Source organism: Dipodomys merriami, unplaced genomic scaffold (genome assembly GCF_024711535.1).
Source record: "Dipodomys merriami isolate MVZ:Mamm:240054 unplaced genomic scaffold, mDipMer1.0.p SCAF_36, whole genome shotgun sequence".
NCBI classification, from domain to species: domain Eukaryota; kingdom Metazoa; phylum Chordata; class Mammalia; order Rodentia; family Heteromyidae; genus Dipodomys; species Dipodomys merriami.
In genome coordinates, this window is record NW_027205159.1 from 1,489,367 (window position 1) to 1,517,082 (window position 27,716).

Consider the following 27,716-nt stretch of genomic DNA (forward strand, 5'->3'; position numbering starts at 1 on the left):
AGAGTTCTTGATTTTTGCCATTCTAACTGGGGTGAGGTGGTATCTCAATGTTGTTTTGATTTGCATTTCTTTTATGGATAGGGAGGTTGAGCATTTCTTCATGTGTCTATTGGCCATCCTTCTTTCTTCTTCAGAGAAGTTTCTTTTTAAGTCTTTAGCCCACTTATTTATTGGGCAGTTGTTTCTTTAAGGATTTGTTGTTGGGGGATTTAACTTTTTGAGTTCCAGGTATATTTTAGATATGAGACCCTTGTCCGTTTTATGGCTAGTGAAGATTTTCTCCCAATCCGTGGGCTTTCTATTGATCTTGCTAGCTATGTCCTTTGCCATGCAGAAGCTCTGCAACTTCATGCAATCCCATTTGTCCAACCTTTCTTTGATTTGTTTTGTTTCCGGGTCTCTATTTAGAAAATTTCGGCCTGTGCCAAGAAGACCTAGGGTTTCTCCTATTCCATCCTGTAATGTTTTCAGAGTGTCTGCTTTGACTCCGAGGTCTTTGATCCATTTGGAGTTGATTCTGGTGCAGGGTGATATATAAGGATCTCTAGCTTTAGTTTTCTACAAGTGATTAACCAATTTTGCCAGCACCATTTACTGAAGAGGCGTCTTTCTTCCATTCTATTTTTTTTAGCTCCCTTATCGAAGATTAGTTGGCTATAGGTCTGTGGGTTCATTTCTGGGTTTTCAATTCTATTCCATTGGTCCTGAGGTCTGTTCTTCTGCCAGTAACAAGCTGTTTTGATTACTATGGCTTTGTAGTAGAGTTTTAAATTTGGTATTGATATTCCTTCAGCACTGTTGTTTCTGTTAAGAATTGTTTTTGCTATTCGGGGTCTTTTATTGTTCATATGAATTTTTGGATTGCCTCTTCTATTTCCTTGAAGAATAAGGTTGGAATATTGATAGGTACCACATTGAATTTGTAGATAGCCTTGGGAAGTATTGCCATTTTCAAAATGTTGATTCTTCTAATCCAGGAGCATGGGAGGTTTTTCCACTGTCCAAGTTCTGTTTTGATTGCCTTTTTGAGGTTTTTAAAGTTTTCATCATAGAGGTCCTTCACTTCTTTGGTTAAGTTAATTCCTAGGTATTTGATTTTTTCTGGGGCTATTACGAATGGAGTTGCTTGTTTGATTTCAGTCATGCTTTTCATATTGTTGGCATACAGAAAAGCCATTGATTTTGAGGGTTAATTTTATGCCCTGCTACTTTGCCAAAGTTTTAAATCAGCTTGAGTAATTTGGGAGTGTGGACAGAAGGGAACCTTACTGCATTGTTGGTGGGAGTGTAAACTTGTTCAACCACTTTGGAAAGTAGTATGGAGGTTCCTCAAAAGACTCCACATAGAATTCCCCTATGACCCAGCAATCCACTTTTGGGCATTTACCCAAATGTTTACAAACAAGACCACACTAAAGCTACCAGCACAACTATGTTTATTGCAGCATTATTTACCATAGCTAAGATCTGGAACCAACCCAGATGCCCCTCAGTAGATGAATGGATCAAGAAAATGTGGTATAGGGCTGGGAAGGTGGCTCAGTGGTAGAGCGCTTGCCTTGCATGCATGAGGCCCTGGGTTCGATTCCTCAGCACCAAATAAGCAGAAAAAGCCGGAAGTGGCGCTGTGGCTCTAGTGGTAGAGCGCTAGCCTTGAGCTAAAGAGCTCAGGGACAGCGCCCAGACCCAGAGTTCAGGCCCCATGACTGGCAAAAAAAAGAAAAGAAAAGAAAAGAAAAAGAAAATGTGGTATATATACACAGTGGAATTCTATGCCTCCATTAGAAAGAATGACATTGCCCCATTTGTTAGGAAATGGAAAGACTTGGAAAAAAATTATATTAAGTGAAGTAAGCCAGGCCCAAAGAAACATAGGTCCCATGGTTTCCCTTATTTGCAATTACTAGTATATGTCTGAGACAAGCAGAAAGGGTCAGATAAGTCGATGTTAGGTGAAATGAACTCCAAGATAAGGACTCAAATGTATTTTTTCTTTCTTGTGATTGTTTCTAACATATTTATAAGATGATTTTTTTTGTTGCTTTGTATGTCCCTCCCCCACAGTATAACCCCTGTTTTCACTGTATTTGATGTTGGTATAATTTGTGGAGTGGAAGAGAAAAAACAAATCATTCAAATAGGGATACAGGTGGACCCATTGCAACAATGAGATGTACAAAACCTTAGGTTGAAAAACAAACTTTACAACTTTGGCAGTGGGGGGGCGGGGTGGAGAGCAGGGGTGTGGGGGGAGATGGGAAGGGATCCGAAGGGGAAACAAAGGAGGAGGCTACAATGCTTGGTAAGAAATGTACTCGTTATCTTGCCCATGTAATTATAACTCCTCTGTACGGTATTCTCACAATTAAAAAAAAAGATTTCAAAAAAAAAAAAAAAAAAGAAATGTACTCATTACCTTGCCCATGTAATTGTAACCCTCTGTATGGCATTTTCACAATTTAAAAAAAAAAAAAGAAAGAAGAGAAAATAGAGACAGACCAAGTAAATAATCTCATGTTGCAATTAAAACAGTTAGAAAAACATGAAAAAATGGAACCTAAAGTTACTAGGTGGAGCCAGATAATCAAATTAAGAGTGGAAATTAATGAGGTAGAGAATAAGAAAATTATAAATAAAATTAATAAAACAAAAAGCTGGTTCTTTGAAAAAATAAATAAAATTGATAGACCTTTGGCAAGATTAACTAAGAAGAGAGGAAACCCAAATTAACAAGATCATGGATGCCACCGGAAAAATCACAACTACCCAAGATATCCAAACAATTATAAAGAACTATTTTTGAAAGTTATACTCTCCAAAGAAAGAAAACCTAGCAGAAGTGGATGCATTCTTAGAGAAATACAAGTTGCCCAAACTGAGCAAAGAAGAAGTAAATCAATTAAATAAGCCAATATCTTACAATGAGATATAGAAAGCAATCAGAAGTCTTCCAACAAGGAAAAGCCCAGGACTGGATGGATTCTTTAAGACCTTTAAAGAACAACTAATACCCATACTCCTCAAGCTCTTCAGAGAAAGTAAAGAAGAAGGGAGCTATCCCAAATGCATTCTACAATACCAATATCACTCATCCCCAAACCAGGCAAAGACCCAACCAAAAAAAGAGAACTACAGACCAATCTAATTAATGAACACAGATGCAAAGATCTTTAATAAAATTCTAGCTAACAGAATCCAGAAACACACAAAAAAAAGTCATACATTACAACCAGCTAGGCTTCATCCCAGAGATGCAGGAATGGTTTAACATACGTGTATCAATAAATGTAATCCAACACATCAACAGAGCCAAGGGCAAGAATCACATGATTATCTCCATTGATGCAAAAAACGCTTTTGATAAAATACAACATTAATTCATGTTAAAAGCTCGGGAGAAAATAAGAATAAAAGCAACATTCCTTAAAACAATAAAAGCCATATAGGACAGACCAAGAGCCAATATTATACTTAATGGGGAAAAACTACAACCAATTCTCCTAAAATCAGAAACAAGGCAAGGATGACCACTGTCTCCACTCCTCTTCAATATAGTCCCGGTACCCTTAGCCAGGGCAATAAGGCAAGAAAAAGACATTAACGGGATCTGCATAGGGAAAGAAGTTAAACTATCCCTTTTTGTAGATGACATGATACTATACATTAATGATCCCAAAAAGTCCATCCCCAAACTCTTAGAAATTATAAATCACTTTGGCAAAGTATCAAGATACAAAATAAACCCACAAAAATCATTCACCTTCCTGTACACTGACAATGTACAAACATAGAAGGAAATAAAGGAAGCAACCCCATTCACAATAACCCCCCCAAATAAAATATTTAGGAATTAACCTAACCAAAGATGTAAAAGAACTATTTAACAAAAACTATAAAAACTTAAAGAAATTACAGAAGACACAAGGAAATGGAAAGACCTTCCATGCTCTTGGATAGGCAGACTTAATATAGTGAAAATGGCAATACTGCCAAAATTAATATACAAATTCAATGCAATTCCTGTTAAAATATCAATAATGTACATTTCTGAAATACAGAAAACAGTCTAAAAATTCATATGGCACAACAAAAGACCTAGAATAGCCAAAACAATTTTAGGCAAAAAAGACAACATGGGAGGGATCTCGATGATGGACTTCAAACTTTACTATAGAGCCATAATAACCAAGACAGCATGGTACTGGCACAAAAACAGACCTGAAGACCAATGGAATAGAATAGAATATCCACAAATAAAACCACGTGCCTACAGTCAGCTTATATTTGACAAAGGAGCCAAAGACATACAGTGGAAGAAACACAGCCTCTTCAACTACTGGTGCTGGGAAAACTGGGAGGCTACATGCAGAAAACTAAAAGTGGACCCCATCCTATTCACCATACACCAACATCAACTCAAACCTGAATCTCTGAAACTACTGCAGGACAGAGTAGGAGAGACACTTGAACTTATAGGCACAGGCAGGAACTTCCTGAACAGAGTCCCAGGGTCACAACAAATTGGAGAGAGACTTGACAAATGAGACTATCTTAAAATAAAAGGTTTCTGCACAGCTAACGCTATAGCAACCAAGCTAGAAAGACAACCAATTACCTGGGAAAAAAAATATTTACCAGCAATATATCAGACAAGGGTTAATATCCAGTATATACAGGGAACTCAAGAAACTAATCCCTCCCAAACCTAACAAACCAATTACTAAATGAGTAAGGGAACTAAAGAGAGACTTCTCAGAAGAAGAGATAAAAATGGCAAAGAAACACATGAGGAAATGTTCACCATCCCTGGTTGTGAAGGAAATGCAAATAAAGACAACCCTGAGATATGACCTTGTCCCAGTCAGAATGGCCCACATCCTAAAGTCAGCCAATGACAAATGCTGGAGGGGATGCAGAGAAAGAGGAACCCTATTACACTGCTGGTGGGAATGTACACTTATACAACCACTTTGGAAAGCAATCTGGAGGGTCCTCAGAAAGCTAAATATTGACCTCCCTTATGACCCAGTCATACCACTTCTAGGCATCTATCCTAAACAACAGGAACCAGTATACAAGGACATGTGCACCTCCATATTTATTGCAGCACTGTTCACAATAGCCAGGATATGGAAACAACCTAGATGTCCCACTACAGATGAATGGATCCAAAAATTGTGGTATCTATACACAATGGAATATTATGAAGCCATTAGAAAGAACAAAATAATGGCATTTGCAGGGAAATGGATGGAGCTAGAAGAAATCATGTTGAGCAAGGTAAGCCAAGAGCAAAGAGACAAACAGTACATGGTCTCCCTGAAAAGTGGATGTTAAATCCAAAATGTAAGGTGATACGACAATATTAACAAGACCTAAGAAGCAAAGGACTTCCACTCATCTGGTCGAATCATTACTAAATAACCCCATGCTGCTGATCACATGTATGGTATATTTGTGCACACAAGTGGGAAATCAGGAGCACGACACAGATCTAGAGGGAATCAGAGAAAAACATACAACAGCAGGACCCATCAGCTGCACTGGACATTGATCAAAATGAACTAAGCACCTCAATGGCAGCAATGGGAGGGAGGGAATAGCTGATGCTATGCAAAACAAAATAAATGTACATATCACCCAATCTGGAAGAAATAACTGTATTGCAAAGCTCATAGATCTCATAAATGTTATAACCATGATAGACAACTTGCCCCCATGAAAGTTAGAATGTGTTTATGACTTTAACTACGCATCACTATCCCATAATACTGTGAAATTTGGGGAATTATGTAACCACTTAATCCCAATAAAGAATTTGGAAAAAAAAAAAAAGAACCTATTTTGAAAGTGAAAGGCTGGAATAAAATCTACCAAGCAAATGGCCCCCATACACAGGCAGGAGTTGCAATCCTAATAACAGATAAAATAGACTTCAAATTAAAATTACTGAAAAGAGATAAAGAAGGTCACTACATACTAATTAAGGAATCTCTCCTTCAGGAAGATATTAAATTCTAAATATCTATTCACCAAATAGATAGATAGACGGAGCACCCAAATTTATCCAATAAACACTACTTTCCCTCAAATCTCACATACATCCAAAGACATTAATTGTTGGGGACTTTAACACACCACTATCCCCACTAGGTAGATCAACACAGCAAAAACTCAACAGAGAAACAGCAGATCTAAACAACTGTATAGATCAACTAGATCTAACAGACATCTACCAAGTATTTCACCCAGCAGCATCCAAATACACGTTTTTCTCAGCAGCACACAGAATATTTTCCAAAATAGACCACAGTTTAGGTCATAAAGAAAATTTGTCTAAATTCAGAAGCATTGTTATGCCCTGCATTCTCTCAGACTACAAGGGAATGAAATTAGAACCCAACACCAAAAACCACCAAAGAAAATGCTGTAACACATGGGGGCTGAACAACACACTGTTGAATCACCAGTGCATCATGGAAGAGATTAGAAAGGCAATTCAAATGTTCATGATATTCAACAAAAATGAACACACAAATTGCCAACTCCTCTGGAACACAGCAAAGGCAGTACTCAGAGGCAAATTTATAGCTCTGAGTTCCTACATCAACAAATTGGAGAGATCCGAAACCAACAATTTAATAGGATATCTGAACCTCATTGAAAAAGAGTAGCAAGATAAACTCCAATCCAGTAGACAGAAAGAAATAATTAAAATTAAATCAGAATTAAATGAGTTAGAATCCAAAAAACCATAGAAAGAATCAACAAAACAGAGTTGGTTCTTCAAAAAAATTAACAAAATTGAGAACCCTTAGCAAATCTTATCAGAAAAAGAAGCGAATACTCCCAAATAAACAAACTCACCACAGAAACAACGAAGATTCAGAATCTTATAAGGGAATACTTCTCAAATCTTTATGCTAATAAGTTTGAGAACCTGGAAGAAATGGACGATTTCCTAGCAAATATCAACATGCCAAAACTAAAGCAAGATGAGTTAGCCCAACTTAAAGGCCCATATCAAGCATTGAAATAGAAACAGCAATAAGAGACCTCCCATCTAAGAAAAGTCCAGGACCAGATGGTTTTACAGCGGACTTCTACAAGGCCTTCAAAGCAGAGCTCACACCAATACTCCTCCAACTCTTCAATGAAATTGAAAGAGAAAGTTCACTACCGAACACATTCCATGAAGCCATCATAACCCTCATCCCAAAACCAGGCAGGGACTCACAAAGAAAGAGAACTATAGACCCATTTCTTTGATGAACATTGATGCAAAACTTCTCAACAAAATCTTGGCCAATCGACTTCAACAACTCATCCAAAAAAGTCATACACCACGATCAAACAGGATTCATTTCAGGGATGCAAAGCTGGTCCAATATATGCAAATCAATTAATATAATTCATCACATCAACAAGAGCAAGGATAAGAACCACAGTTTTGCTCAACCTCCCTAGCCATAAAAGAAATGCAAATCAAAACAACATTGAGATACTACCTCACCCCAGTTAGAATGACTACAATCAAGAACTCTAATAACAACAGATGCTGGAGGGGATGTGGACAGAAGGGAACCTTACTGCATTGTTGGTGGGAGTGTAAACTTGTTCAACCACTTTGGAAAGCAGTATGGTGGTTCCTCAAAAGACTTCACATAGAGCTCTGCTATGACCCAGCATTCCCACTTTTGGGCATTTACCCAAATGTTTACAAACAAGACCACACTAAAGCTACCAGCATGACTATGTTTATTGCAGCATTATTTACCATAGCTAAGATATGGAACCAACCCAGATGCCCCTCAGTAGATGAATGGATCGAGAAAATGTGGTATATATATATATGCAAAGGAATTCTATGCCTCCATCAGAAAGAATGACATTGCCCCATTTGTTAGGAAATGGAAAGGCTTGGAAAATATTATATTAAGTGAAGTAAGCCAGGCCCAAAGAAACATAGGTCCCATGGTTTCCCTTATTTGCAATATCTAGTATATATCTGAGTCAAGCAGAAAAGTTCAGATAAGGTGATGTTAGGGAAATGAACCCTAAGATATGTATTCAAATGTTTTTTTTCTTTCATGCAATTGTTTCTAACACATTTATAAGATTATTTCTTTGTTGCTATGTATGTCCCTCCCCCACAGTATAACCCTTGCTTTCACTGTATTTGATGTCGGTATAATTTGTGGAGGGGAAGGGAAAAAACAAATCGTTTAAATAGGGATACAGGTGGACCCATTGCAACAATGAGAAGTACAAGTCGTTATGTCGAAAACGAACTTTACAACTTTGGTGGGGGGGTGGGGGGGGGCGGGGAGGACTGGGTGGGGTGGCTAGGGGAGGATGGGAAGGGATGGGAAGGGGAAACAAAGGAGGAGGCTACAATGCTTGATAAGAAATGTACTCATTATCTTGCCCATGTAATTGTAACCCCTCTGTACAGTATTTTCACAAAAAAAAAAGATACTTCTCTGAAGAGGAAATAAGAATGGCCAATAGGCACATGAAGAAATTGTCAACCTCTCTAATCATAAAAGAAATGCAAATCAATACCACATTGAGATTCCGCTTCACCCCAGTTAAAATGGCTATAATCAAGTACTCTGATAACAACAGATGCTGGAGGGGATGTGGACAGAATGGAGCCCTACTGCATTGTTGGTGGGAGTGTAAACTTGTTCAACTTCTTTGGAAAGTAGTAGAATTCCCCTATGACCCAGCAATCCACTTTTGGGCATTTACCCAAATGATCCCAAACAAGACCACACTAAAGCTACCAGCACGACTATGTTTATTGCAGAATTATTTGCCATAGCTAAGATATGGAACCAACCCAGATGCCCCTCAGTAGATGAATGGATCAAGAAAATGTGGCATATACATACAATGGAATTCTATGCCGCCATCAGAAAGAATGACATTGCCCCATTTGTTAGGAAATGGAGACTTGGAAAAAATTGTATTAAGTGAAAAAAGCCAGGCCCAAACATAGTTTACCTTATTTTCAATAAGTAGTATAAGTCTGGTAGAAGCAGAAAAGGTCAGATAAGATGACGTGAAGCGAAATGAACCCCAAGATAGGGACACAAGTGGTTTTGTTCTTTCTTGCTATTGTTTCTAATGCATTTATAAGGTACCATGTGATTTTTTTTGGTTGCTTTTTATGTCCCTCCCCTATGGTATAGCCCCTGTTTTCACTGTATTTGATATTGGTATAGTTTGGGAAGGGGAAGGGAAAAAAAAACAAATTGCTTAAATAGTGATACAGATTGACCCATTGCAACAATGAGATGTACAAGACCCTATGTCGAAAAACGAACTTTACAATTTAGGCGGGGTCGGGGGGATGGGAGATGGAGAGTGTAGCTGAGGAGATGGGAGGGGAAGGGATGGTAGAGGAAAAACAAAGGAGGAGGCAACAATACTGGATAAGAAGTGTACTCATTACCTTGCTTATGTAACTGTAACCCCTTTGTACAGTATTTATTGAAAAAAATCAAAATTTATTATTTAAGCCCAAATTGAAGGAAAACTAGGAACATAAGGGTGATAAAAGTATAGTAAAATTTTGTAGGAAAATTCGTATATTTGAACTTGCTTTATGTGTAGGTTTACCTGACTGTATTATAGACATTGTATCTGACGATGTTTCCCCCACTGGTATTGTAAACCAGAGACAAAACAAGAGTCTTGTAAGACAAGACTTTAAACATCAGTGCTGCGAGCATTATTATAACTCAAAGTATGGAAGCTGGAACTTCTTCCCTTTCTTTCCTATTGTACAATCGTGCAGAGACCAAATAGGCCTTTCTTATTATGTTACAATCTCTTGACATATGAGGCATTGATGGCCAAGACAAAGAAATACAAATATAAATACAAATTTTCATTATCCATTATAAGTCTAGTTTTTGGATAACTAATAGAAGTGGTATTTGGCAGAGTAGGATGTACACATGAAAAAAATTTATTATCCTTCAATGGAACACAGGAAAATCTACACAAAGAAAATTGAGGGTGGCCAATGATATAATGTTTAATGGTGCCACAACTGAGTCTTAACATCTTTGACAATGTTCTCAGTGAGTATCTGCGAATTAGTTGTTGAGCTGGAGATGAAGAAGAGATAAGACTGAGACCATTCTATTACTTTGAATTCTAATAGATTTGCAGAAGTTTGGCATGGAAATCATAGATACATGAGGCTCATGTGTTACTCGTATTATGATTATTTGGATTATGTTCTTGTCAGCCGTAGGGCTTGTCCCTCAGCTCTTCAGCTCAAGGCAAGCACTCTACCACTTGAGCCACAGTGCTACTTCTGGTCTTTTCTGTTTATATGGTACTGAGGAATCGAACCCAGGGCCTCATGCATGTGAAGCCAGCACTCTACCACTGAGCCACCTTCCCAGCCCTGTATCATGTTCTTTTCTTTCTTTTTTGTTTTTGGTCAGTTGTGGGGCTAGGACTCTAGGCATGGGCACTGTCCCTCAGCTCTTCAGCTCAAGGCAAGCACTCTACCACTTGAGCCACAGTGCTACTTCTGCCCTTTTCTGTTTATGTGATGCTGAGGAATTGAACCCAGGGCTTCATGCATGGGAGGCAAGCACCCTACCACTGAGCCCCTTCCCAGCCCTGGATCATGTTCTTAAATCATAAATGAAAACAAGGCTGGGATGTTGCCAGCCTCCAGGTATATCTCTATGAAGCAGATGCTGTCAATATCTTCCCATGTCTCTGGACCTCTCAGAATTCTCACTTGATTTGCATGTGTGCCAACAGGCTCTTGTTCTTGGAAATACAGAAAAGTGTTCTGTATACTTGCTTGGCAGATCAGAGTAACAAGGAATCACGTAACCCTAACCCACATATATCACCACACACATATCTACAAGCTGATCCCTCAACCAGTGATTCCCAGGAGTTGATTATAAATAAAATACTTCTGGTCTTGTTCCCTGAATAGAATAATATAGAATAATAGGTGTGTGTATGTATGTGAGAGAGAGAGAGACAGATGGAGAAAGCTTGTACAGTTCCTTATAGTTCCCTTGCAAGGCTGAGATCCAGTGTTCACTGTGGTGGTTGGGTTTATGATGAATTTTGCTGGCTGTCAACCCGTTCCTGAATCACTGATTCATTTTCATACTGGTGTCATCAGTACTCACATGTTTTTTTAGTGTCTACTTTGCCCAAATGACATCTTGAGTATGGGGTCTTTGGTAGAAAATTTCTGTTTCCCCATCATAAAACACTAGGGGAATAGGTTCAGGAAATATGTTGGTCTGCTATTTCTTATTTTTCAAAATATAGGCCAGGTGCTGGTGCCTCATGCCTGTAATCCTAGCTACTCAGAAGGCTGAGATTTGAAGATATTATTTTGAAGCCAGTCTGGGCAAAAATGTCTGTGAGACTCTTATCTCTAATTAACCACTAAAAAGCCAGAAGTGGAGCTGTGGCTCAGTGGTAGAGCACTATCCTTTAGAAAAATAAACCCTTAGGGACAATGCTTAGACTGAGTTCAAACCCCAGAGCTGGCAAAAAAAAAAAAAAAAAAAGAAAAAGAAAAAGAAAGAAAATTGTCTTGTCTGGATGTACTTTATCCTTAAGTGATTATTTGAAACATATGTTTTGGCAGGAAAGTCCCAACTAAATCATCTATGAGCAAGACAGGCTTCTGAAGAAAATCCTGGATTGACTCCATTCAGGGACAAGAGTCAAAGTATTTAACGAAGTGGTACAGCCTGGGATTTATGCAATCACAAAAGATTGTGTTGCACACTGACACACTAGCTGACTATTGGTTTTTCCCAGTGAAAGAGATTTCTAGTTCTGCCTGAGAGGTCATTTAGCAGAAAAAAGTTTACTTGGCTTTCTCCAAGGTATCTCACTAGTTGAGGGAGTAGGATTCCATTCCTTGTTAGATGGAAAAGTGATTGGCACAGACATCTACCAAATATCTCCAAAGGGACTTAAATGCTCAGCAGGAGCCACACGGCAAGAACTTTACATTCCAACATGGTGTAGTATCCTCTTCTGACTCTGCAAGTAAAAGCTACAATCAGCATCCAGTTTCCTTGTCAAAAATTGCCCCCATCTATTGGAGGTAGTACTTTGCAATACCAAAGAGCAAAATAGCCAAGAAGTAGGTGTATATTTGACCCAAATTAAGCTAACCGAAGTCTCTCCCCAAGGACTATGAAAGTGAAGCACACTGATGAAGGGATGGGGTAAAGCCTTTAGAATTCACCTATTAGGAGGTTGCTAATCTAGGCACAAACCATTAAGTATGGTCAAGTATTACTACTCCCCATGTCATAGAGATGCCTGGCTTCTCAAGTCTATTCAGTGAGCTTTCAAGTGATTTTTTTAGTAATTTCCTCATTGCTTATAATGTCCAGAAATAGGGATTTTTTTGTTTATAATAAAAAACTAATTCAGGTGACACATACTTATTTTTAAAGATTTTATTAGTAGCTAGGAGAAATAGGAGAAAAGAAAATGGTGGATGGACCTTCAGCAAGAGGAGATGCAAAAGATTGGTATGGTTCTTAAGAGATGTAGTGTGTATCTCTTTAAGGTCATTCTCAGTTCCTTAAGAAGCTGGAATTCCATCATTAGCTTCTCCATTGGGCCATAGGTTCATTGGTTTATGAGCCAGGAACTACTCATGAGCCAAATTTTAGTGATTTTGGCAGATACTGGGAAAAGGACAAAGGCTCAAGTGATTCTCGCTTAGCATTTCTGTAAGAATTCAGTTAGATGGTTTAGGTGAGCACTGACATTGTAGGCTAATGTAAGGCCTTACTGGAAGAGGTAGAATTGTGGCCATGGCATTCATATTGACTACAAAACAATTATATGTATGTCTCTGTACATTCTATGAATGCCATATTGTGAAATAGGATGATTCTCTCTCTGTTCTCTCTTTCTCACTCTTCTTTCTCCTTCCTTCCCTCCTTTCTTTCTTTTTCCTTGTGGGATTTGGGATGGGACCTTGCACTTTGGAGGCAAGTGTTCTGTCATTAGGCTACATTTCCAGCAGCGTGTGTGTGTGTGTGTGTGTGTGTGTGTGTGTGAGCTTTCATTAAGATGATCAAGAAACAAATTTTGTTTCATGATTTAAGTCACTTCTTGGCAATATTGGGCACAGTATGTTGATATCAAACTTTTAAAGAAGGGCTGAGTACCCTATTCATGTGGCTCACCTACAGTGCTTCTTTGCCTAGAAACCATGCTTTTTGAAGAATTTAGCTCGGGCTATAATGTCACTAACTAAGTCAGCATCTACATCCATGGGTGTATCAATGGTGTCAATTCCAGACTTGAAGGCAGAGAGACCACCTGAAATGAAATACAGAGGTTTACACTCCAATATTAGCTAACAGTAGAAATAAGATATAAACATTTCCACGATATTCACACCCCACCCCCAGAAAAATCTCCCAAAGTAAACAGTCCAAAATTCTTTTTTCCCTTTTTCCTTTCCTAAAAAGATGTTTTAAGAATCACTAGAAAGGGGCTGGGAAGGTGGCTCAGTGATAGAGTGCTTGCCTTGCATGCATGAGGCCCTGGGTTTGATTCTTCACCACATAAGCAGAAAAAAAGCCAGAAGTGGTGCTGTGGCTCAAGTGGTAAGTAGTGCGCTAGCCTTGAGCTGAAGAGCTGTGGGACAGCACCCAGACCCAGAGTTCAGGCCCATGACAAAAAAAAATCACTAGAAAGGTTCTAATTTGTTTGTTCTCCCTTCCCCCTCCCCTGCTTTCTCTCTCTGATTTCCTCTGTCCCTTTCTCCCTCCCCTTTCTTTTTCTCTCTACAATGGCCAGTTTTGGTGTAGTGTAGACCTGGAAGAACTAGATATCCAGTAACTCTTTAGTATGAAATTGTGATAGTCTCTCCTTTATTCAATAATTCACTCAGACAGACACATACATACACACATGCATTCACACACACACACACACACACACACACACACACACACACACACACACACACAACACACACCCAAAGCCACAGAAACTATAGAAGAAAGAGCAAATTTGTAAAAATTTGTAGGGGGAGAAATCCTATGTTCAGCCAAACAGAAATTTCCACTGGGCTTCTCAGGGTACTCGAAGACTGGAGACTGCTCACAGAGCAAAAGTTTATTCAGACCATTTAGAAAACGGTTAATAGCTTTTTGTATCATGGAAAACCCTATGAGAAGAAGGTTAATATACTGACTTAAACTACTGTTAACTGTCAAGACACCACTGAATGGATGATACCAGCAACTCCCACATCTTACATAGACTCAAGAAGTTGATGAAGGCAGACCACTCAAAGTAACTATGGTTCTGAGACTGCTACTGCAGCAAGTCCTGCTAGCCATGGCTGACCCGGTAGGAAGGCTCCCAGGTGCTCTCAGGACACATCTGAGGTTTCATCGTGTCATTCCTGCCCCTTGAAGCCAAAAGAGCCCTACCTTTTAAGTGTTGAGGCACACTCCACGTGGGGAATTTTCTCTGGATCGCCTTTATCTTGTCTGCTAGAATCCCAACGCCCTGCAAAAGGTGTTCTTTGCTGTCCCAGGCACCAACAGGATGGTAAAGTTGTTTATCAAGCTAGAAAATTCAGACAATAATGTCAGCATCTGGACAAGGTAACAGTGTTCTGCTGCTCCTAATTTCTCCTCCTTTCATTCAATCTAACAGACTTGGCCTGACACATCTCTCCCTCCCTCCCTTTCTCCCTCCCTCCCTTTCTCCCTCCCTCCTTCCCTTCCCCCTCTCTTTCTTTCTCCCTCCTTCCCTCCCTCCCTCCTTCCCTCCCTCCCTCCCTACCTTCCTTCCTTCCTTCCTTCCTTCCTTCCTTCCTTCCTTCCTTCCTTCCTTCCTTCCTTTTTTCTTTCTTTCTCTCTTCCCTTCCTTCCTTCCTTCCTTCCTTCCTTCCTTCCTTCCTTCCTTTCTTTCTTTCTTTCTTTCTTTCTTTCTTTCTTTCTTTCTTTCTTTCTTTCTTTCTTTCTTTCTTTCTTTCTTTCTTCTTTTCTTTCTTTTTCTGATCATGGAGCCTGGACTCAGAGCTTGAGCTCTGTTCTTGAGCTCTTTAGCTCAGGGATAGCACTCCATCATTTTGAGCCACAGCTCTACTAATGGTTTTTGAGTGGTTTGTTGGAGATAGAGTCTCATGGAGACATTTCTGCCCAGGCTGACTTCAAACTGTGATCCTCACATCTTAACATTCTGAGTAGCTAGCTTACAGGTGTGAGCCACCAGCACCCAGAGACATCTATCTTTTTATCTCCCCTCACCCAAAGTCAATCCTACTCAATGTCAATCCTACTGGTATATTTTTCATAAAGAAGAGAGTCAGAGAAACAAAGTAAAGTTTGGGAAAAATGGACATGCTTGGTTTTAGCTAAGCCTTCAAATACACAAGAAGAAAAGGAAGAGGAAGAAGAGGGAATAAGTTGTTTCAAAGTCTAGACATTTGTAGTGGAAAACAATTATCTAGCTAATTCAAATAAAAGTCTCTAACGGGGGCTGGGAAGGTGGCTCAGTGGTAGAGCGCTTGCCTTTCACGCCTGAGGCCCTGAGTTCGATTCCTCAGCACCACATAAGCACAAAGAAAAAAGCCAGAAGTGGTGCTGTGGCTCAAGTGGTAGAGCGCTAGCCTTGAGCTGAAGAGCTGAGGGACAGCACCCAGGCCCAGAGTTCAGGCCCCACGACTGGGCCCCCCCCCCCAAAAAAAAGTCTCTAACAGAACTGTAGTTCAAAGTGGTAGAGCACTAGCCTTGAGCTGAAGAGCTGAGGGACAGCGCCCAGGCCCAGAGTTCTAGCTTCACGACTGAGAAATAAATAAATAAATAAATAAATAAAATAAAATAAAAGTCTGTTTCTAGAATAAGTGGGAAATGGAACAACATACAACAAAGGGGCCCATCAGCTGCACTGGACATCGAAGAAAAAGAACTAAGCAACCCAAAGACAGCAATGGGAAGGAAGGGATGAGAGGGAAAGAGGGAACAGCCTACACTAAGTAAAAAGAAAGAAATGTAATCATCACCTGATGTGGAAGAAATAATTTATTTGTATTGTCAAAGCCCGTAGAATTCACAGACTTTATAGACCATGATAATGACAATTTGCCTTGTGAAGGTTAAAATGTGTTTGTGACTTTAAGTATCACTATTCCACAATACTGTGAAATATGTGAAATTTATGTAATCACCTAATCTCAATTTTTAAAAGAAGTGAGATAAGGGATGGGTTAGGAGCAATAGGTGACAATGTTTCAGACACTTTGTACTCATATTCTGTTCTGTAGAATAGGAACTTCTTTGTACAACTACTTAAAGATATAATAATAAAAGTGTTTAAAAAATCTGTTTCTAGACAGTCATAGAAGTGTATGCCTATAACCCCAGCATTGGGAGGCCAAGGCAGAAGGCAGATCATAATTTCAATCATAACTTCAAGGCCAGCCGAGGCTACATAATGAGATCCAGTCTCAAAAATAAACAAAAAATTCCAACAACTTTCATTTCTAACTGTGAAGCCTAGAAGCTTGAGTTTCTACAGGGGATTTAAAATACAACCTGAGAGCAAATATTCAGGTATCTTGAACCTCCTTTCTTCAATTAAACAAGAGGAAAATATGGGTTCACATAGGACTTAATTATATAATCACACAACTCATATGGATGAAATTTTCCCAATTGAAGTACGTTGCGTGTTTATTGCTCAGTTGTAGTTATGGTATACATAACACATTTTAGAGATGCCCACTGACTGATAAGCCTTGAAATACCAAAAATGTGTTCCAAAAATCCCACGTCAAAGTGTACTGAAACCCTTAGAGCCAGACAGGGGGCTGTTTGGGGGATTGGAAGCACCATAAATGTACAGTATTTCCCGTCTGGGCTGAGCTTCTTCTGCAAGGAAGGATGAAGTGCAGATGACAAAGTCTACATACCTGCATCAAGCCAAATTTAAGTCCCCTGTGGTCCCAGCCATTTTGCAGGACAGTTCCACCATGGCTTTCCCTGGATATGATGGCTGCGATGACAGCTGGATCGATGCAGTATCTTTGTCCCACTTCTTTGATCACAATCTGGTAAGACTTTAGGGCTTTTAGATCCATCTCAGCAAACATTTCAGAACCACGGATCCCTAATCCAATAAAAAAGACATTGTTTCCTCTCCTCCAGAAGAAGACCCTTGCTCAAAGTTCACTTAGTTTTTCCTATAGCCCCTAACCACTGCCCATACCATGGAGCAGCCGTTCTCAGACATCCATCATTCTGATCTCTGATTGAAGAAAGTCAGATAGGTTCACAACCTGGGACAGGAGCCCCTGGTGCTCTGCTTTTCCTCCTTTCTATTATGCATGCCCATTGCAGGGAGGGCACTGGATTGAGCCAATGTCAGCTTTAATCTGGTTGTGCCACCTCCTAGTTTTGTGTCTGAAGTTGCTCCTTCCTGCTGAGCCTCAACACTCTGATCTATGACTTGAAGGTGTGGAATTACACATGACCTTATGGCTCCTTCCAGTCTGGCTCTCTAAAACCAGGATAACATCTTGAAGAAGTATTTGAACAGATTTCGAAGGAGAGGAAGGACAAAGAGCAAGAGGCTTGCTTTAAAAGCTCATGGGTCTAGCATAAAAGCATAATGAATAACAGTGCCAGTCCCCAAGTTCAAGTCCCAGTACTTGTAATAAATAAACAGAATTCTGACTCAATCTAACAAACTATTTGTTTTCATTCTCCTCTTTTTTCCAAACATTGCCCAGATGTGTTTATTTCTATATATGGAAACTATTGATAACTTTTAAATTTGGTATTTTTTATTTGTAGTAATGATGATGCCTTCTCAAAATTGGCTAAGAAAAGGAATCTAAATTTGGTGAGAAAAGTCAAATGTCTGTTGTATTTTTTCTCACTTACCACAGCTAATCAAATTGTTTATCTCACAGGGGGCCCCGGAGGTCTCCATGGTCATGATGTCTCCGTAGCAACCATGGTACAGGCGAGGATGCAGGCGAGGATTCATGGCATGAGTGAAAGAATATGAGGCCCTGGAAGTGCCTGGCAGAGCATAGAATGATCATTTGTGTGAAATCTGTAGAAAATGCTGCTTGTGCTGCTATTAAAGATATACCAAAACCAAAGAGAAAGATCTTAGACTTCCTTCTGAATTACTTGTGTGTGTGTGTGTGTGTGTGTGTGTGTGTGTGTGTGTGTGTGTGTGTGTGTGTGTGTGTGACAAATCTGGCTACAGTAGACAAAACAGAAATGATCCCTTCACACTCTTCCAATATTTTGGGTTTGGTTTTTAATACAGCATTTAATTCCAAAACCGCATACAAAGTATTGTGAAAACCCATCTGTATAGATCTCAAGTATTTGCTTCAATCTTGATTTTGATTAAATGGTCACAGACTTTTTATTTTCTTTCAGCATTGAGGATTGAATCCAGGGCCTCCACATATAAGTGCATACTCTCATAATTAGGTAAACATATTCTATGTCATGTTACAAAGTAAGTTTTCTATGTCTAGTTAATAAAATTAGAAATAAAAATTATTATAAAGACAATCTCTTCTTATCTTTACTCTCAGTATGATTTGAGTACTTCTGTTCAGGTCTGTTTGATAAAGGAAATTTGATTATTTTCAGAATTTTGAAAAGTTTGTTCTCATAATTCCATTGATTATAGATATGTACATTAAAGTTACAAATACTTGTTAGAATAAACTAAGTATGACAAATCATTTAAAGTAAAAAACCACATATTGTCTCAACATATAAATGTGTGTGTGTGTGTGTGTGTGTGTGTGTGTGTGTGTGTGTGTGTATGTGTGTGTGTGTGTGTGGTGCTGTGGACTCAACTCAGGATCTCACACTTGTTAGATGAAGTATGCTACAACTTAAAACGTACCTTTAGTCCTTTGCTTTTAGTTTGCTTTATTTTACATAGGGCCACACAGATGATGGCAATCCTCTCACCTCTGCCTTCTGAGTAGCTAGAACCAGAGGTGTGAATCACCATGCCCAGCTTATTTTGTGTTTGTTTGTTTGTTTGTTTTGTCATTTATGGGGCTTGAACTCTGGGCTCCCTGCACGCCTCAGCTCAAGGCAAGTGCTCTACCACTTGAGTCACAGCGCCACTTCTGGTTTTTTAGGGGTTTATTGGAGATAAGAGTCTCATGGACTTTTCTGCCTGGGCTGGCTTTGAACTGTGATCCTCAGATCTCAACCTTCTGAGTAGGTAGGATTACAGGCGTAAACCACCCGTGCCTGGCCTAGCTTGTTTTTAAGATAAAGTCTGCCTAACTTTTCCCTAGGGTGGCCTCAAGCCACAGTCTCCCTATCTCTGCCTGCTGAGTAGCTGGAATTCCAGTTGTGTACTGCCACACTTGGCTATGAAAGTAATGTCTATTCACAGATGGATTTGCTCTCCTTACTACATGTGTAGTTCTAATTAATGTAATTGTGTAAAGACACTGCACACTGTCTTAGAATTAGATATAGAACAAGTAGCAAAAAGGAATTGCAAATGGACCATAAAATTAGACAGTGAAATTATCAAATAAATCAGGATACACTGAGAAATATGATAATTAAGATGTGAGAAATCAGGCATCAGAAAAGCCATTTTACACTCTAAGATGTGGATTTCTGTGTGATTCACAGAGCGACAATAACACTGGCACCTGCTAAGCCCCTCAGAGTTGTGGCTATGAGACACACAGAAAACATCTGCAAGGTATGAATGAGATAGATAGTTTCAGAAGATTGAGTGAGATTATGTCCATAAGGAATTTATACAGATTAATTTTCTGTTTTCTAAGCAAATAACTATTTGCAGAGCCTTGTTCTTATGTTGGATATTATAAGTCATCAAGAGACGTTTGGAGTACAGAAAAATGTGCTTGGGTCCTATGCCAATACTAGGCCATTCTGTATAAGGTCTTGAGTATCCTCAGATTTTGATATCTGCAGGAGTCTGAACCTGTCTGCTCAGATACTAACTCTCAGTGAATAGATTACGGATTACCATAATACAAATCACATGTAAAATGGATATATGTGGGGTGGAAATGAGGCAGAAAACAGAAACCATCTGTTGGAAGTTCACTCTTTTTCCCTATTCTGCTAATAGAATAATACAAATTATCATTACTGTTTATCTGGATTATAAGGACAGCTTCCAATTGACCTCTTTGCTCCATTCTTGCAGTCTGTTCTTCATTCAGCCAGAATAGTCTCTCTTAACATTCCATAGTTTTATCATCACCAAGTTGGTATCTATCTGATTTGTCTCTTTACTCCTTTTTGACTTTCCCTTCCCTTTCCTCACTCCCATTCTTCTCTGTTCCCATCCTTTAACATAGTAGGCAGATCATTTTTCCTAGAACACTATTGCTCCAGATAGCTACATGATTGGCTGCCTTTATGCCTTCAAGTATATTCAAATATCACTTCATTTGTATCATCAGAGATATGAATATTTCATAGGCCAAAAGTGAAACCATCCTTAAATATTTTAAATGATGCTCAAACACATTTGGAAAATGAGAAAGCCACATTAAAACATTATGGAAATATAGAAATATAACCTCTTTGTTCAACTACTCAATAAAAAGAAAACATTATAAAGACAGCATTTTTCAGTCCTTCAATTAATAATAAGCCAAAGTTTAACTGCATATTCTGTGGGTGAAGCTATGAGTTAATAAGCAGTGTGCTCATTAGCTTTCTGTCACTATAGTGAAATAAAGAGGTATATTTTAGCACACACTTAGGAAAGTTCTGATCCAAGATAAAGAGACACCATGGCTTTGAGTCTATAGTGAGTGTGTCCTGTTGAGAAACCTCATTTACATCACAAGTCAGGAATGGTTGAGAGCCTGGTTTCCCCAATACACTACAAGAGCATGTTCTCAATGATCTAAGGATGTCTAATAAAGCCTTACCTCCCAAAGGTCCACTGCATCTCCCAAGAGTGCCCCTCAGGGACACTGTTTAACAAATGAGCCTTTGGAGAACACTCATCCAAACCACAGTGGGCAGTCTCATTCCTTGCTGTAGAGAATTGTACAAGAGGCTATTCCTTTCATCTATGTTTATAACAGTAGGAAACAATGCACATGTCACCAATGTAGGGATGACTGAATAAGTGAGGCCAAAAACCAGTGGTGACAAATTATAGAGATATGAAATGAAAGAAGAGGTGGAGCCATACATTATGCTATAAAATTATTTCCAAGTACAATCAAAGACCCCAAACAGCAAAAACAATCCTTAGCAGAAAGAATAGTGTTGGAAGAATATCAATACCAAATTTCAAACTCTACTACAAAACCATAGTAATCAAAACAGTTTGGTACTGGCACAAGAACAGACCTTAGGACCAATGGAATAGAACTGAAGACCCAGAAATAAGCCCACAGACCTATAGCCATCTAATCTTCAATAAGGAAGCTAAGGAAATAGAATGGAAGAAAGACAGCCTCTTGAGTAAATGGTGCTGGCAAAATTGGTTAACTACTTGTAGAAAACTAAAGCTAGATCCTTATATATCACCCTGCACCAGAATCAACTCCAAATAGATCAAAGACCTCATTGTCAAAGCAGACATCCTGAAAACATTACAGGAATAGGAGAGACTCTAGGGCTCCTTGGCACAGGCCAGAATTTTCTTAATAAAGACCCAGAAACACAACAAATTAAAGAAAGGTTGGACAAATGGGATTGCATGAAACTGCAGAGCTTCTGCATGGCAAAGGAAATAGCTAGCAAGATCAATTGAAAGCCCACGGATTGGGAGAAGATCTTCACTAGCCATACAATGGACAAGGGTCTCATATCTAAAATATACCTGGAACTCAAAAAATTAAATCCCCCAACAACAAATCCTCAAAGAAACAACTGCCCAATTAACAAGTGGGCTAAAGACTTAAAGAGAAACTTCTCTGAAGAGGAAATAAGAATGGCCAATAGACACATGAAGAAATGCTCAACTTCTCTTGCCATAAAAGAAATGCAAATCAAAACAACATTGAGATACCAACTCACCCCAGTTATAATAAAAAAAATCTAATAACAACAGATGCTAGAGGGGATGTGGCCAAAAGGGAGCCCGACTGCATTGCTGGTGGGAGTGTAAACTTGTTCAACCACTTTGGAAAGTAGTATGGAGGTTCCTCAAAAGACTCCACATAGAGGTCCCCTATGACCCAGCAAACCCACTTTTGGGCATTTACCCAAGTGATCACAAACAAGACCATACTAAAGTGACCAGCACAACTACATATATTACAGCATTATTTACCATAGCTAAGATATGGAACCAACCCAGATGCCCCTCAGTAGATGAATGGATCAAGAAAATGTGGTATATATACACAATGGAATTCTATGCCTCCATCAGAAAGAATGACATTGCCCCATATGTTAGGAAATGGAAAGACTTGGAAAAAAATGATATTAAGTGAAGTAAGCCAGGCCCAAAAAAACATAGGTCCCATGGTTTCCCTTATTTGCAATAACAAGTATATGCCTAGGACAAGCAGAAAAGGTAAAAAAAATTATGTGTATATGACCCTATAAGATGATGCTAAGCGAAATGAACCCCAAGATAGGGACCCAAGAAGTTTTTTCTTTGTTGCTGTTGTTTTTAATGTACTGTGTGATTTTTTTTTTTGTTTGTTTCTTTTGTATGTTCTTCCCCCATGGTATAAGCCCTGTTTTCACTGTATTTGATGTCGGTGTCCTGCATCTTGTATATACATTTTTCTAATTTGGGGAGGGGAAGGAAAATGACAAAATGCTGAAATAAGGATACAAGTTGACCCATTGTAACAATGAGATGTACAAGACACTATGTTGAAAATGAACTTTACAACTTCGGGGTTTCATGAGAGCTGGAGGGAGGAGTTGGGGAGGAGAGAAGGGATGATAGGGCAAAAACAAAGGAGGGGGTAACAATGCTCAACAGGAATATACTCATTACCTTACTCATGTAACTGTAACCCCTCTGTACAGTATCTTTACAATAAAAAAAATAGATTAAAAAAAGGTCAGACGTCGAGGTGTGCTGAAATGGTAGAGTGCCAGCCTTGAGCAAAAAGCTAAGGGACAGTGCCTTGACCCTGAATTCAAGTTCCAGCGCACACGCGCGTGCTTGTGTGCGCGCACGCGCACGCGCGCGCGCGCGCGCGCACACACACACACACACACAGAGGCAGGAGTGCAGGATATATTTTCTTCTTTTTTTGTCAGTCATGGGACTTGAACTCTGGGCCTGGGCGCTGCCCCTCAGCTCTTCAGCTCAAGGCCAGGACTCTACCACTTGAGCCACAGCGCCACTTCCGGTTTTCTGAGTGGTTTATTGGAGATAAGTCTCAGGTCTTTCCTGCCTGGGCTGGCTTTGAAGAATGATCCTCAGATCTCAGCCTCCTGAGTAGAGAGGATTATAGGTGTGAGCCACCCATGCCTGGCAGGATAGATTTTTTTTTTTAAATGGCAAATGTTGAAAATTATGGGTGTATGAATACTTACTATAAATTCTTCTGTTTTATATGTTTGAAAATTTCTATAGCTAAAGGTTTTTTTAAAAGCTACTTTATCAAAGGGACTAAGCACAGATCAGTGGTTACATGCTTAGCACGTAAACACAAGTTCAATATTAATATACACAAAATATGACTTATCAGAGAGCCTTTTTTGTCCAACTATATTAAAAACATAGCATACCACACCTCATTTTCTGGTCCTCATTATCTTATTTAATTTCTTTTTTATTTTCAATCTTAATTACATATATATATATATATATATTGTTGTTGTTGGTTATGGGACTTGAACTCAGGGCCTGGGTGTTGTCTCTGAGCACTTTTGCTCTATCACTTTGAGCCACAGTGCCACTTCCAGTTTTCTGGTGTGGTTAATTGGAGATGAGTTTCACAGATTTTCCAGCCTAGTCTGGCTTTGAACCACGTTCCTCAGATCTCATCCTCCTGAATACCTAGGATTACAGGCATGAGCCACTGGTACCCAGCAATCTTATTTAATTTATATTGACAGGCTCAGTACCTGCTTGCTGACTGGCTCACTGCCTACGAGCATATTTATCACTGTGATGTGGAGGGAGTACTAATTAAAAATGCCTACCCAGGGCTTCACATGCCAGATCTTCAGAACCAGGATCTAGCTCGAAAGCCCAAGACTTGTACTCAGAACCTTTCAAGTGTTCTATTCCTTAAGCCACATGCCCAGCCCAAGATAGTGTCTTCTACTTTTGTCCAGGGCCAACCTCAGACCATGATCATTCTATCATTGTCTCCTAAATAGCTAAGATTACAGGGGTGTACCACCACACCCAACCCCACAGGTTCTTTTAAATTATATTCACTCATCAGTTAGTTGTACACAGATAGTATCGTAGCTCATATAGCTGGCTATATAAAAGCTCTCACTTGGCAATTAGAAGTGGGTAAAAATGTAAAGCTATATTGCCTTCTTTTGACCACAAGTAAATGCAAATTATTGCTTTTAGATAGGTTCACTTTTCTAAATTTAGGATTGAACTGTACATGTGTATGCATGTCCATCTTGAACTCAGAGCCTGGTCACTGTCCCTGAGTTTTGTTTTTTGTTGTTGTTGTTGTTGTTTGAGGCTGGCACACTACCACTTAAGCTACAGCTCCTCTTCAGCTTTATGCTGGTTAATTGAGATAAGAATCTCATGCACTTCCCTGCCAGGACTGGCTTCAAGCGATTATCCTTCTATCTCAGCCTCCCAGAGTAGCTAGGATTATAGGCGTGAGTCACTGGCACCTGTCAAGGATTAAACTTGGAATTTTTTTTTTATCTCAATTCCCACTCTAAAATAAAGACAACTTCAACATTGCTTACATTGGCTTTTCATTTCCTTCGGCTTAAGTTTCTATCTTTCCTAGTTCAAAGTCCCTTACCATGTTGCCAATTTTCTCTTAGGACTCTTCTGTTTTGGCCACACAGACCTATTCCCACATACTTCTCAAGCATATGTGCCTCTGTGTCTTTTCTTATTCTTCCATCCAGAGGATGCTCCCCTTCTTGTATTAAATCACCAAGCCTCCTTCAACTTTATCTTCTTTTTCTTTTTTGGTACTGGGGATTGAACCCAGGACGTTGCACTTGCTAAGCAAGCGCTTTGCCACTGAGCTACATTCCAGCCCCCTCCTTCAAGCTTAACGTCTTCCCTCCAAGGCTTTCAGATCTGAACTTCCTAGCTGATATGTGAGCTTTTCTTCCCAAATTCCTCCCAGGTTAGAGTTTTTGCCTGAGATTTTAACTTAACTCTCATCTCCTGCCTGGCCTTGATAATTATCTCTGTATATTTCAAGGTACAGTTCCATATATCTCTTGATAAAATGTCAAGCCTAGTGGGCACACTGTCAGCTAGAAAGTATGTAGATCAATTCATATTGAATTCCAGCTGCTATCTTCTTTACCTGCTTGGCAAGAAGCATATATCATACATGTTTTTTGTATGCCAGTCCTGGGGTTTGAATTCAGGACTTGGGTGCTAGCTTTTTTGTTTAAGACTAGAGCTCTATCAATTGAGCCATCATTCCACTTCCAGCTTGGTGGTTAATTGCAGATAAAACCTTTCTGCCTGGGCTGGCTTTGAATCACAATCTTTAGAACCCAGCTTTTTGAGTAGCTAGGATTACAGGCTTGAGCCACCAGTACCAGGTTACACTCCACATACTGGGATTTCTCTTTCTTTTCTTCTTTTTCCTTCCTTCCCTCCTTTCCTCCCTCCCTCCCTCCCTCCTTCCCATCTTCCTTCCTTCCTTCCTTCCTTTCTTTCTTTCTCTCTCTTTCTCTCTCTCTTTCTCTCTCTCTTTCTTCTTTCTCTCTTTCTTTCTTTCTCTCTTTCTTTCTCTCTTTCTTTCTTTCTCTCTTTCTTTCTTTCTCTCTTTCTTTCTTTCTCTCTTTCTTTCTTTCTTTCTGGACTTGATCTTAAGGCCTGGATGATATCCCTGGGCTTTTTTGCTCTACCACCTGAGCCACAGCTCTACTGATGTCCCTGGGCTTTTTTGCCCTACCACCTGAGCCACAGCTCTACTTCTGGCTTTTTTTTTTTTTTTTGGGTCCGGTCTTGGGGCCTGAACTCTGTGCCTGGGCGCTGTCCCTCAGCTCTTCAGCTCAAGGCTAGCGCTCTACCACTTGAGCCACAGCACCACTTCTGGCTTTTTTTCTTATGTGGTGCTGAGGAATTGAACCCAGGGCCTTGAGCATGCAAGGCAAGTGCTCTACCACTGAGCCAACTTCCCAGCCCTCTACTTCTGGCTTTGTGGTGGTTAATTAGAAGTAACACTTTCATGGACTTTTTTTTGCCTGGGTTAGCTTTGAGATCCTCAGATCTCAGCCTCCTGAGTAGCTAGAATTACAGATGTGAGTCACCAGTGCTTAGCTACCATACACTCTTAATTACAGAAATAAGCAGTTGGTTAATGGACGAGCAGTCAGAAAAGCCCATACTTCCATTGCATATAAACAGTTTTTCCTTCCTTCTCTTCCTCTCTTCCCTTCCCCTCCCCTCTTCTTTCCCTTCCCTTTCCTTCCCTCTTCCTTTCCTTTCCCTAACCCTTCCTTTTCCCTCTCCCTTTCCTTCCCTCTTCCTCTACCTTCCCTCTTCCCCTCCCTCTCCCCTTCCTTCTCTCCTTCCCTTTCTCCCTCCCTCCCTCTCTCCCCCTCCCTGTTCCTGTCTCTCCTGCTTCCTCTCCCTTCCTTTCCGCGGTACTGGGATCCAGGCTTCACACTTGCTAAGCAGGCACTCTACCACAGAGCCCGGCCCCCAGCTCCAGCTCTATCTGATTCATGACAATGCTGGAAGTTCTCACAAACTCTCTGAGCACAATGATAAACATCAATCAATGACTTACCAATGAGGGTCATAAGTCCCCAAAACACAACAGAGGGCAGCATGGTGGCGGGTCTTATCCTACAAGATGTGTTCTGGTTTGAAATAGAAAGTGATTCGTTTTAAAACTTTCTTAAAGGTAAAGTTCCTTTGATTTAAAAATAAATAATGTGGAGTCATTTCTAATTCCAAACCCATTTTCCAGTTTCAGGTTATTGTTTTCTGAGTCTCACTCAGCAAATGGCTCCTTGCCTTACTCTCTTTTTTATGCAAAAACCTTTAACTCATTTTAGTCCAATTTTAGTCCAAATATTGCTACAAGTCTGTGCACATTTTATGTAGGCTACCCGCCCCCTCCACACACACACTGAAGAGGTTGGTTGTATTCTGTTTCTTCCCAGTGAGCTCTTTTTCTCTGTTTCATTCAAAAGGGGGGGGGGCTATAAACTTTACAAGATATAAGAAAGCCAGCACGTACCTCATCTGCAGCTTCCCAGAGAAAAATCATCCCTCTCTCTCTGAGAAGGTCTTCCAAAGCAGCAACCTGTAGGTCAAGATTTTAGGAGGATGGCCGTCTTATAACAGAGGTTTAACAACTGGAGAATCCATTAGTCAGTAAATCACTATGCCTCTGGCTTCAACTGACCAGACCTCAGTATGGCACCACCACCATAAAGGAAGCTTTTAAATACCACCATGTAGACTCACCTGCCTTTTCTTACCTTCTTCTGGGCCAACAATTGGTAGAGGAGCTTTATATATGGTTTAAAACCATCTCTTTAAACCACTGACCTCATTAG

General features: G+C 39.7%; 1 protein-coding gene across 1 annotated transcript; it reads right to left on the minus strand.

Annotated features, from left to right (window-relative positions):
- Positions 1-13,237: 13,237 nt before the first annotated feature.
- Positions 13,238-26,981, minus strand: Lyg2 (lysozyme g2). Its single transcript, XM_069988415.1, has 5 exons — positions 26,939-26,981; positions 17,943-18,083; positions 16,970-17,166; positions 14,481-14,619; positions 13,238-13,356 (listed from the first exon to the last, which is right to left on the minus strand). The coding sequence occupies exons 1-5, from the start codon at positions 26,979-26,981 to the stop codon at positions 13,238-13,240; spliced, it is 639 nt and encodes a 212-aa protein (XP_069844516.1).
- Between the last annotated feature and the right edge of the window lie 735 nt (positions 26,982-27,716).

What these genes read in the sequence shown, in the direction of transcription:
- Lyg2 (XM_069988415.1), bottom strand. Translation starts at nt 26,981, where the DNA reads ATGCTGCCCTCTGTTGTGTTTTGGGGACTTATGACCCTCATTG. An exon ending in GGGACTTATGACCCTCATTG is followed by an intron (nt 18,084 to 26,938) that starts GTAAGTCATTGA and finishes ATGCTCTGCCAG; the next exon opens with GCACTTCCAGGGCCTCATAT. An exon ending in AAACAATTTGATTAGCTGTG is followed by an intron (nt 17,167 to 17,942) that starts GTAAGTGAGAAA and finishes TTATTGGATTAG; the next exon opens with GGATCCGTGGTTCTGAAATG.